General features: G+C 56.3%; 1 protein-coding gene across 1 annotated transcript; it reads left to right on the top strand.

The window, feature by feature from the left end:
* The first annotated feature begins 921 nt into the window (after positions 1-921).
* On the top strand, positions 922-9,371 carry LOC122375602 (MFS-type transporter SLC18B1-like). The gene is made up of 2 exons (XM_043355107.1): positions 922-2,487; positions 8,730-9,371. Exon 1 carries the CDS (start codon positions 968-970, stop codon positions 2,354-2,356), a length of 1,389 nt encoding a protein of 462 aa, XP_043211042.1. The 5' UTR covers positions 922-967; the 3' UTR covers positions 2,357-2,487; positions 8,730-9,371.
* The last annotated feature ends 2,123 nt before the right edge of the window (positions 9,372-11,494 follow it).

Genomic DNA, 11,494 nt, shown 5'->3' on the forward strand with positions numbered 1-11,494 from the left:
TCTGGAAAAATGTTTGGTCACAATGTGTAAAATTGATGCCCGGAGGGGTCCTGAAAGTTTGGTGGCGATATCTCCAGCCGTTTAGGAGATATCGACCGAAAAGGACAGGGGGGGGCCGAAACGGCCCCCCCTACGGGGCGCGGGCTAACGGACTTTGCCTAACTGTATGGCGATAGTTGATTGCAGGTGCGCGGGAACTACTTTCAGACGGGGGGAGGGGGGGCACGCCATAATAGAGATCAATCGAGGGTACCCCCGAATCTAGTTTTCTCACCGGATTTAGGCCACTTATTTTTCATCCCTTGGCTTTTGCAAAAAAAAAGAAAACATTTGCAAAAACGTGCGGTATTCCGTCTCAACGTTGCGGGAGCACCGCCCCCACGACCCCAGAGGTGGGGGGGGGGGGGGGGGCGGTTCCCGTGCCAATGGTTGACTGACCTAAAGTGGTTCGAAGCAAACATTTTACACCCTTTTGCCAAACAAATATGTCGAGAACCACCAAAAAATTGACACTCCTCCGCCGAAAAACGATAATATTATGTAATCGATGTGACAATAATTTTCATCTTTGAGCTCAGTATGTCCTGATGATGGATATTTGCCCGAAATGACTTATACTTATCACTTTTTTTAACAAGTTTGACTATGATAAACAAAGCTTTGCTTATGTTTTATCGTTGAAATGTTTAATTGAAAATCACTTCATTCAGCATTCGATCACTGATTTGCACGCTATGTAGCGGGTGGTGTGCTGTCTCAGTTCCGTTGGTATACAAATATCAAATGGAGGCAGTTTCGTCTTTCGTCACGTGACCACTGGCGACCAATCGGGGACCGTTTGTGCCGTGACGTTCGCGCGGCACGCCGGCCGCTGGGTGCTCTGGTCGCGCGGGGCTCGCGCTGTCCTCAGAGTAGCCGCGCAGATAGCCACACAGTGCCGCATCGCGTGTCGCAGCGGACCGCCAAAATGTGCCGCGATTCCTCCGCCAAACTGCTGGAAGAATCCAGAGACGACATGGTGCTTCATCAGGAGGAAGCTCCTCCGGGCAGCTTCACAGCGACACAGAAGAAGTTACTGGCCGGCCTGGCGCTGGCTAATATGCTGAACGGCTCTCTGGTCGCCATCATGATACCGTTCTTCCCCGTGGAGGCGACCTCGCGGGGCGTGCCGCAGACAACCATCAGTGCGCTCTTCAGCTGTTTCGCCATCGGCCAGATGGTGCTAAGCCCGGTGGTGGGCCGGTTAGCGCCCGTGCTCGGAGTGACACGCCTCTACAACATCGGCCTGAGCGTGGCCGGTGTGACGACAGTGGTGTTCGGCTCGCTTAACTACATCGAGAACACGGACCTGTTCGTGGCCGCCTGCTTCCTGACGCGGCTGGTGGAGTCGGCCGGCATGGCGGCCGTCACCACCTGTGGCTACACGATCGCCGGCAGCCAGTTCCTCGGGCGCGTCAACACTGCCGTGGCCTGGCTGGGCTGCTCTCTCACCGCCGGGCTGGCGCTCACGCCCATCATCTGGGGCGGCCTCTACGCCATCGGCGGCTTCGGCGCACCCTTCTACACCCTCGGAGCCGTCATGCTGGTGGTGGCCGCCTTCAACTCGTGGCTGATGCCCTCCGTGGCGGAGGAAGCTGGACGCGCGCGGCCACCCTTCTTCCGCACGCTGCTTGTCTTCCTCGGCTCCACAGACAACCTGATCTGCATGGTCACCGTGTTCATGTTCTCCACCGACTTCAGCACTGTGGACGCCAGCATCGCGCCCTACGCCGACGCCGTGCTGGGCATCACGCCGGCCATGATCGGGGTCTATCTGTTCGTCACCACCAGCCTGTACGTCGTGGCCAACTACTTCTGGGGCTGGCTGGCCGAGCGGACGCGCATACCGTTTGCGTTGATTGCTCCCTGCCTGATGTTCTGCAGTGTTGGTCTGCTCCTGCTGGCGCCGTCGCCGCTGCTCGGTCTGGAGCCCTCCAAGTGGCTGCTCGGGACCGGCATGGCCATCGAGCAGGTGTTCTTCGGCGGCGCGTTCACGCCCTGCTACAAGGTGATGCTGGACGCGAGCATCGCGCGCGGATTGGAGGACAGTCTCACCACGCAGTCGTTTGTCTCGAGCGTGCTGCAGACCATGTTCACGATGGGCGTGGCCGTGGGACCCGTGTCGGGCGGCGCGCTTATCGACGCCTACGGCTTCCCCGTGATGACCACCGTGCTGGCCCTCATCACCATGGCCTTCGCAGTGCTCGTCGCCATCAAAGCGTTCGTCCGGCACGGCTGCTGCCGGGACGCAGCCCAGGCCGCCAACAACAACTGTGCGCCGTGGAAACGGTCAAAGTATGAAACAATAGGCGCTTAGGAAAATACACGAAGGGGGTAATGCAATAGAATAGCGGGTTAAGGCCAAATTATGTGTTCACATGCTCATGATGTTGTACAAAATGTGACAGAAGCTAGACTCTTTGAAAATGCTTCTGCCGCTTCGCGCGCCCTTGTAGAGATCATCTATGCGATTTGTCATCTATGCGATTTGTCATCTATGCGATTTGTCATTTCATGTTGTCATTTTTATTTATATTGTCACCGCCTTATTAATCAATCTGTTACCTGTTGTCAATTGCGCGTCAAGTTTGTTTGTTATTTGTAAACCGGCCTGCCGCTGGCCTCAACCTTCCTAGTAACCGCTGTGCCATACGCTATAGAACGTGTCGTGCAAAGGTCACGGCGGCACCCCTGAGGCGGCCGCTGCCCGTACGTTTAGGAGCCCATTGTCGTGACGTCATGACTGTGGACAAAGGTCGCGGTAGGGGCTCTCCCGGCAGCCGGACGGTGACTCATACGTTGAGCTTGTCTCTCGCCGCGCCTGCGGGCATATTGGTAGTACTAGGGACGGCCAGCATATGACCGCGGTTTTCGGCGACATTGTCAATTCGTTTCTCGACTCTGCTGTTCGCTACAAGACAAATACACATAGAAAACGGCTCGGGCATTTGGAGAAGAGCGGCTACTCTGAGGCGAAGGAAGAACACGGAGATTCACACAAACGACCTGACTAGGTTGCACCGGCCACAGTCGACCGAGGTGGGCTTCTGCGCCCTTAAAGACGCCTCTGACTGGCCATTGCGCTGACACCCTGGTCGGACCACGGTCATTGATCGGACCCTGCCACTGGTTCGTGCTCAGGCTGCCTTAGCGGGTAGACCTGCTCGACCAGACGCCCCACTGGTGGGCGAGTGCTCGGTTCCGACTTTCACCGCCGGTCCAACAGCGTTCTGCTGGTTCCCGCCGATCCGGTTACGACACCGCAAGTGCCGTACCGACTCGGGCGTCCCAGGTGGGCGTAACGGTTACCACACCAGTTCGCGACCCCCAGGCTCTGTCAGCCGTCGTACGGCTCTCGGACGGACACTCTAATAGATCAGCCACAGATCAATAGATTGTCACGGACCGTCCGTCCAGCCACGCGCTACCCACAGCGCAGTACGACAATTGGTGACCCCGACGTGATCTCCGTTGTTCGACCTTAGCCTCTCGTCATGCCCGCGGACAGCGCACAGTCCGGCGCCGCAGCTCAAGACTCGGCCAGCGTTCCAGCTTCAGCCTCCGAGTCAACTCATCGGCCCATGGCTAGCTTCCGGCTACCACCATACTCTCCGGAAGAGCCCGACCTGTGGCTACTGCAGGTGCAGTGCGCTTTCGACGTCAGCGGGGTCGACTCCGACGAGCTGAGGTTTAAGCTCCTCGTCGCAAACCTCCCCGCCAACATCGCCGTCCAGGTCAAGGACGTCATCCGGTCATCCCGGTCTTTTGACGTGCTGTGTGCAGCGCTCCAAGCCCGCCTGGCACAGTCACGCGCCGACCGACTACAAGCCCTGCTCGGCCGCCAGCAGCTCGGCGATCAGAAGCCGACGGCGCTGTTGCGCTCAATGCGCAACGAGCTAGCCGCAGCCGGGGACGCACCGGTTGATACGGAGCTCTTCCGTACCCTATTTCAACAACGGCTACCGCAGCCCGTCCGTGCTGCCCTCGCCCTCCTGCCAGCCGACAGCACGCTTGACGCACTGGCAGAAGCGGCCGACCGGTACCTGGAAGCTAGCGGACCCGACCCACGGCTATCAGCGATCGCGGCACAGCCGTACACACAGCCGGCACCGCCCATCGCTGCTGCAGTGACAGCCCCAGCGCCAGCTGCAACCCCTGCGCTGGACACCGTCATCGCCTCCCTGGTCGCTAAGATGGAGCGCCTGGAGGCCAGCAACCGACGACTCGAGGACGCCGTGCGACGCGACCGCAGCCGTTCCCGGCCGCGCCAGACATCTCGCCAGTCACGCCGCCCGTCACCGGCTCGTCCTTCAACGCCGCCGCACGACGACACGCTGTGTTGGTACCACCAGCGATTCGGCGCCCAAGCGCGCCGATGCAAGTTGCCGTGCTCCTGGATCGCCTCGGAAAACTGAGGCGCCCCGTGCTAATGGCGCAAAGCACGGGCGCCCCTCCTGCCGCGCCACTACTCTTCGTGAGGGACACGGAGACGGACCGGCAATTTCTAGTCGACACCGGGGCGCAGGTCAGCGTGCTGCCTCGCCGCTGCCTGCCCAACGGGTCTACGCTGACCCCTGCTCCTGTCGGCCAGCAGCTCGTCGCGGCAAACGGCTCACCGATCGCGGTGCACGGCACCTGCCTGCTGGACGTCACCTTGAGTCAGCAGCACCGCCTGAAACATCGATTCTTTGTCACTGACGTCACCACACCCATCTTGGGCACCGACTTCCTGGCCGCACATCACCTCGTCGTGGACGTTGCCAACCAGCGTCTCCTGCGGGACGGCACCGTCTGCGCCAGCGCCGAGCGGTCAAGGCTGTGCTCCATCGGAGTGCGTCTCGTTCGGGAGAAGGCTCGCTTCGCAGCTGTCCTCGCCCGGTACCCGGATGTGACCTCACCAAAACCTGGACCAACACCGGTGAAGCACAACGTGACGCACCACATCGTCACCAAGGGTCCACCGGTGTACCAGCGGCCACGACGCCTCCCGCCGGAGCGCCTTCAAATCGCACGTGCCGAGTTCAACAAGATGCTCCAGCAAGGCATCATTCGACCGTCGAGCAGCAGCTGGACAACTCCACTCCACATGGTGCCAAAGAAGAGACCCGGCGAGTGGCGTCCTTGCGGCGACTACAGAGCGCTGAACGCCCGCACGGTACCAGACCGCTACCCACTGCCGTACCTGCGGGACTTTTCAGCCGACCTGCATGGGTGCACCGTCTTCAGCACCATCGACTTGGTGAAGGCGTACCACCAGATCCCGGTGGAACCTGCCGACGTCCCCAAGACAGCCATCACGACACCGTTCGGCCTCTACGAATGCGTTCGGATGCCGTTCGGCCTCAGAAACGCCGGACAGACCTTCCAGCGTTTCATGGATGAGGTCCTCCGCGGCATACCGGGCTGCTTCGTCTACCTGGACGACATTCTGCTGGCCAGCCCGACTGCCGAACACCACCTGCAGCTCCTGGACCAAGTGCTTCAGCGCCTCAACACCTACGGCGTCGTCGTCAACAGGCACAAGTGCGTCCTGGGACAGGAGCAGGTGGTGTTCCTCGGCCACTCGGTAGACGCCGACGGCGTCCGCCCGCTGCCTGGACGAGTCGAGGCCATCAAAGACTTCCCGGAACCGACCACTCAGTCCCAGCTACGGAGGTTCCTGGGGATGGTAGCCTACTACCACCGCTTCATCCCCCAGGCAGCCGAGCTCCTGCAGCCTCTGCACGCCTTAATCACCCACAAGGCAAAACGCTCGAGAGCGCCTGTCACGTGGACAGACTCGGCGCGGCAGCATTTCAAGAACGTCAAGGACGCCCTGGCCACGGCGACACATCTCGCACACCAAGTCCCGGACGCGCCGCTCGCCCTCTTCGTCGACGCCTCGGACTGCGGAGTGGGCGCCGTCCTCCAGCAGCACGTCGCCGGCGAGTGGCAGCCCCTCGCTTTCTTCTCAAAAACGCTCCAACCTGCGGAGAAGAAATACAGCACGTTCGGGCGCGAGCTGCTCGCTATCTACCTGGCCGTCCGGCACTTCAAGCACGCCATCGAAGGACGGTCAGCAATCATTTTCACAGACCACCGACCACTGGTAACGGCCATCGGCTCCTCGTCCGACCGCTACTCGCCACGAGAGGTCCGCCACCTGGACTACATCGGCCAGTTCGTGTCTGACATCCGCCATGTGCCTGGCAAGGACAACGTGGTCGCCGACACGCTGTCACGCACGGTCTCGATGGTGGCCCAGCCGCGACCCCCGCTCGCCGACTTCACTGCCATCGCCAAGGCCCAGTCCGAAGACAGCTCGCTGGAAGACCTCGAGGCCTCAGACACCTCACTGCGCCTGCGCCACATCCCGGTCGGCGATGGACTCTGTCTGCTCTGCGACGAGTCCACCGGATCGCCTCGGCCGGTCCTCCCGGAGGCGCTGCGCCGGCCCTTCGCCAAGGCTCTGCACGACCTGTCGCACCCTGGCGTCGAGGCCACCGTCAAGCTCGTCTCTAAGCGGTTCGTCTGGCCCGGTATGGATCGCGACGTGCGCCGCTGGACCCGAACCTGCCTCGCCTGTCAGCGCTGCAAAATCGGCCGGCACACCAAGTCTGACGTCGGCACCTTCCAGCCACCTCAGCAACGCTTCGACCACGTCCACGTGGACCTCGTCGGCCCGATGCCTCCGTCAAGAGGGCACTCGTACCTCCTGACGTGCGTCGACCGGTTCACTCGGTGGCCAGAAGCCATCCCTCTGCCGGACAGCCGCACCACCACGGTCGCCCGCGCCTTCCTCGAGCACTGGGTCGCCCGATTCGGCGTTCCGTCCATCATCACGACGGACCGAGGTGCCCAGTTCGAGTCGGCCCTCTGGTCGGAGCTACAGCGATTCCTGGGCTGCCAGCGAACTCGGACGACGTCCTACCACCCGGCCTGCAACGGTATGGTGGAACGCCTGCATCGCCAGCTGAAGGCCAGCCTCCGTGCACACCAGGCTACGTCATGGACGGACGTGCTGCCGCTGGTGCTCCTGGGCATACGCTCCACCATCAAGGCGGACCTGCAGGCGACGTCAGCCGAGCTGGTGTACGGCTCCTCACTGCGGCTTCCCGGCGAGTTCTTCATCAGCAGCCAAGCCTCAGCAGCATCACCAGCCGGCTTCGTACAGGACCTGAAGCGCGCCATGTCTCAGGTGCGGCCGACACTCCCACGTCCGGTCCAGCGCGCCACGTACGTCCCGACGGCACTCCAGACGGCGACACACGTCTTCGTGCGCAGGGACTGTCACCGCTACCCGCTGGACGCTCCATACGACGGACCGTTCCCGGTTACCGAAAGGACCACCAAAACCATCACCATCGACCGTCGACAGAAAAAGGAGGTCATCAGCATCGACCGGTGTAAGGCCGCCTTCCTGGAGACGCCAGACGAATCCGGTCATCGACAGTCTGACCTGCCGACTGTGCAGCCGCACGGTACTCAGTCCAGCGGCCCGCCGGCCGCGCCACCGCTCAGCAATGAGCCCAGCGGCCCGGAGCTTCTGATCTACGGTGACGCACCTAATCGCCCTGCAGCCGTCGCTCGGGCTGACGCTGCACCATTGCAGCCTCGGCCGATACTACGGACGACCCGCTCCGGCCGCGTCATACGACCTCCGGTAAGATATCGCCATGTCACTTTTGTCCGCGACATGTCTGGCGAGGGGGTACTGTAGAGATCATCTATGCGATTTGTCATCTATGCGATTTGTCATCTATGCGATTTGTCATTTCATGTTGTCATTTTTATTTATATTGTCACCGCCTTATTAATCAATCTGTTACCTGTTGTCAATTGCGCGTCAAGTTTGTTTGTTATTTGTAAACCGGCCTGCCGCTGGCCTCAACCTTCCTAGTAACCGCTGTGCCATACGCTATAGAACGTGTCGTGCAAAGGTCACGGCGGCACCCCTGAGGCGGCCGCTGCCCGTACGTTTAGGAGCCCATTGTCGTGACGTCATGACTGTGGACAAAGGTCGCGGTAGGGGCTCTCCCGGCAGCCGGACGGTGACTCATACGTTGAGCTTGTCTCTCGCCGCGCCTGCGGGCATATTGGTAGTACTAGGGACGGCCAGCATATGACCGCGGTTTTCGGCGACATTGTCAATTCGTTTCTCGACTCTGCTGTTCGCTACAAGACAAATACACATAGAAAACGGCTCGGGCATTTGGAGAAGAGCGGCTACTCTGAGGCGAAGGAAGAACACGGAGATTCACACAAACGACCTGACTAGGTTGCACCGGCCACAGTCGACCGAGGTGGGCTTCTGCGCCCTTAAAGACGCCTCTGACTGGCCATTGCGCTGACACCCTGGTCGGACCACGGTCATTGATCGGACCCTGCCACTGGTTCGTGCTCAGGCTGCCTTAGCGGGTAGACCTGCTCGACCAGACGCCCCACTGGTGGGCGAGTGCTCGGTTCCGACTTTCACCGCCGGTCCAACAGCGTTCTGCTGGTTCCCGCCGATCCGGTTACGACACCGCAAGTGCCGTACCGACTCGGGCGTCCCAGGTGGGCGTAACGGTTACCACACCAGTTCGCGACCCCCAGGCTCTGTCAGCCGTCGTACGGCTCTCGGACGGACACTCTAATAGATCAGCCACAGATCAATAGATTGTCACGGACCGTCCGTCCAGCCACGCGCTACCCACAGCGCAGTACGACACCCTCATCGTCAACAGTATTAGCTGTACCTATATGCAATCTTATAAGGCAGAAGGTTGACTTTGATATGTATCATACTAGTGCGTATGGGGTCACAATTGGTCTGATTCGGAAGTTTATGATATTGTAGAACCAGAGAAGTCTAATCACGTGATGGTGGTGAAAATGGAAATGTGTTTGATGTATCGTTTTTACCGGCTGTACATATAGCACCGTGTGTCAGTGACCACACGCTAGCATGACTAGGTATTTCATTTTGTATCTTTGTGGTAATACAACAGATACATGAATGCGAAATTTCGACCAAAAAATAAAAAAGGTATAGTTATGAACTCAGGAGCTCAAGCATTTCTTTCTTCCCTCCATAATGATAAGACCACGACGAAAATCCTCTCCCCTCGTCCACATCAGCACACGGCCATATCAAGCATGTTTTTTACGAGAAAATGGTTCCTGGCGCTCGTTTATTTGGCTTCTGGTTTGCTGCTAGGACTAAGTGTAATTTGAAAATCCGTCGAACAATTTGAGACCGTTATTAGTATTTAAGTGCAACGTGTACCTAATGAATTGGATGGAATGGGTTTGAATAGCTACCTTATGCCTTTCGAAGACAAACGCTAATAAAAGTTAAGAATAAAAATATAGTGCCGTGTTTTATAGGTAATTATGGATGATAGCTGATACATCTCCGATTCTTTGCATTGCATACTAGCAGCACACGTATCACAAATTAAAAGTACCAAAGCGTAGCGAAAATAAACGGAATGCTGTGATTAGTGATCCAATGCCTTTCGTTATATAAGCGTTTCGCAATCATCGAACATCTGGTTTGCAAACATCGTAGGGTGTTCAGAATGCAAGATTCGCAACATTCAAGCTTGCGTAAAATGGAGAAGGGGGAGGACATGGGAAAACCACTTCATCCAATGGCGAGTGTCTAGGGCTATATGAGCCCGTTGGGCCGTCTGTGGCCACCAATTTGTTATACGTCTTGACAAGAAATTGCTTCAAAATAAGACATATGCAGTTAAGCCTTAACTTATAAAAATACCACGAGGAGTTGACATTGTTCTGTAAAACAGCCCAACGACATAATATTTATTAGATGTTAATGTTATGATATCATTACTAGGTTTACGAGGTCAATGTTATCAAGCTATTTAAGTTGTCCTTTTGCTTCTGATGCGAGTGAGCGACCATTGGATTTTTTCCTAAAAGAAGGAAAGCGGATTTTTATGTCTTTAAGTGGCGCTGAAGTGATCCCACTTGATAATCTGACAAGCAATCTGATAATCTGAAAATTGACCTAGGGCTAGATTTTTACAACTTATGTAATGAGATATGTGGTAGCGTGTGCTAAAAACGGCAAGCACCTTTTTGTATTTTCATTAAAAAAGAGGGAACAGGAAATTTCTCCGTCGCTATGTAAGTTAAGAACTTGATTCACCACCTGCTTTGCTCACATGTAATTTAGCCGTGCTGTGGGCTTCCGATAACATGGTTTGGCACCTTATCGTCTTTTTTTCCTTTTTGTTCAGAATAACGGAGATCGCGTTATTCTCGATCGCTTCATTGCAAGCTGATTTGAATTTTTGACAACTACCGTGCTGTTAATTTTTTCATAAGCTTTTGATTATCTCTCGAAGCTCTCCTAAGGCTGTTGATAATTTTTTTTTTTTTTAGGAAATAGCGACTCTGTGTCTGGGGCTACCATCTCGCTTTCAAGTGTGTGATGTGTTTACTCAGTTTACTGTTAAGAGAATATCAGTAATCAGTCATCCCAAACATGTTCAAGACTCAAGAGAGCGGCTATCTTGTCTTATTGACGTCACTAGCGTAAGCTATGGCCCCGCCTGGCCACTACATAAGAGGAAAAGTGGCTCCAAAGTGGTTCCCCGCCTAATTTCCTACCACTTACTACAGCGAGCTACCGCTTAGAATAGGTGAGGACGAACCCGAGACAGGAGTGAATGGTCGAGGGGATGGATGCTGCTGTTTTGTGGATCCGTTGTAGCTTCGTCCGAGGTGTTTTAACGCTGTCCGTGATTCGTATTCTAAAATATTGCACGCTTTGGCTCGGGAAGGCCTTTGCTCACTGAACTTCGGAGGTCCCACATGGGGAAAAGTGGCCACGTTGTGATCATACGAGGCCGGTGGGAAGGGAGGGGACAGGTATAGAATAGGGCCATTCTCTATACCGGACGGGGCCGCTCCCTGTAACGGACAGGTCCGTTTTCTATACCGGCCAGCGTCCCAATCAGCGTGACTAAACTGACTACGGCTGCCCGTCCGGGCGGTCAGAAGTCGACCACTTCATGCTGCTCCGAGCCGCTGTTGTTTTAGTCTTGTGCTTGCTTATAGTTAAAAGTCATCGTGATTGTAAGCCAGCTATGGTTTTCGTCGTTTCGTCGTCAGCTATGGTTTCGTTACAGCTAAATATGTGCTTAAAGACGTGTGATGTTTTTGCTTTGTTTACGAATGGGGCTAAATATACATCCTTCTATCTTAGCTGTTGATATGGGGATTGGCTCATAAAAAGGCATTTTTGTTCATAGTCATTGATAAATGTTTGTATCCCTTTTTATCAGTTGCATTACCAATAGTTTTTTTTTTTGTCAATTTCTTAAGAACCATCATTTTCGGAGAAAAAGGAAAAATAAATGAGATAGCATTGCACCGGCCCTCTCCTCGGCTTGGACGGCGCTAAAAGTGTGAAAAGTCTAAGTGCGCACCGGCTTGGGCACTAAAGACCAGCACGCGGTGACTA

The sequence above is a fragment of the Amphibalanus amphitrite genome, unplaced genomic scaffold, assembly GCF_019059575.1.
Source record: "Amphibalanus amphitrite isolate SeventyFive unplaced genomic scaffold, NRLGWU_Aamphi_draft 001880F_arrow, whole genome shotgun sequence".
In the NCBI taxonomy this organism is placed as follows: domain Eukaryota; kingdom Metazoa; phylum Arthropoda; class Thecostraca; order Balanomorpha; family Balanidae; genus Amphibalanus; species Amphibalanus amphitrite.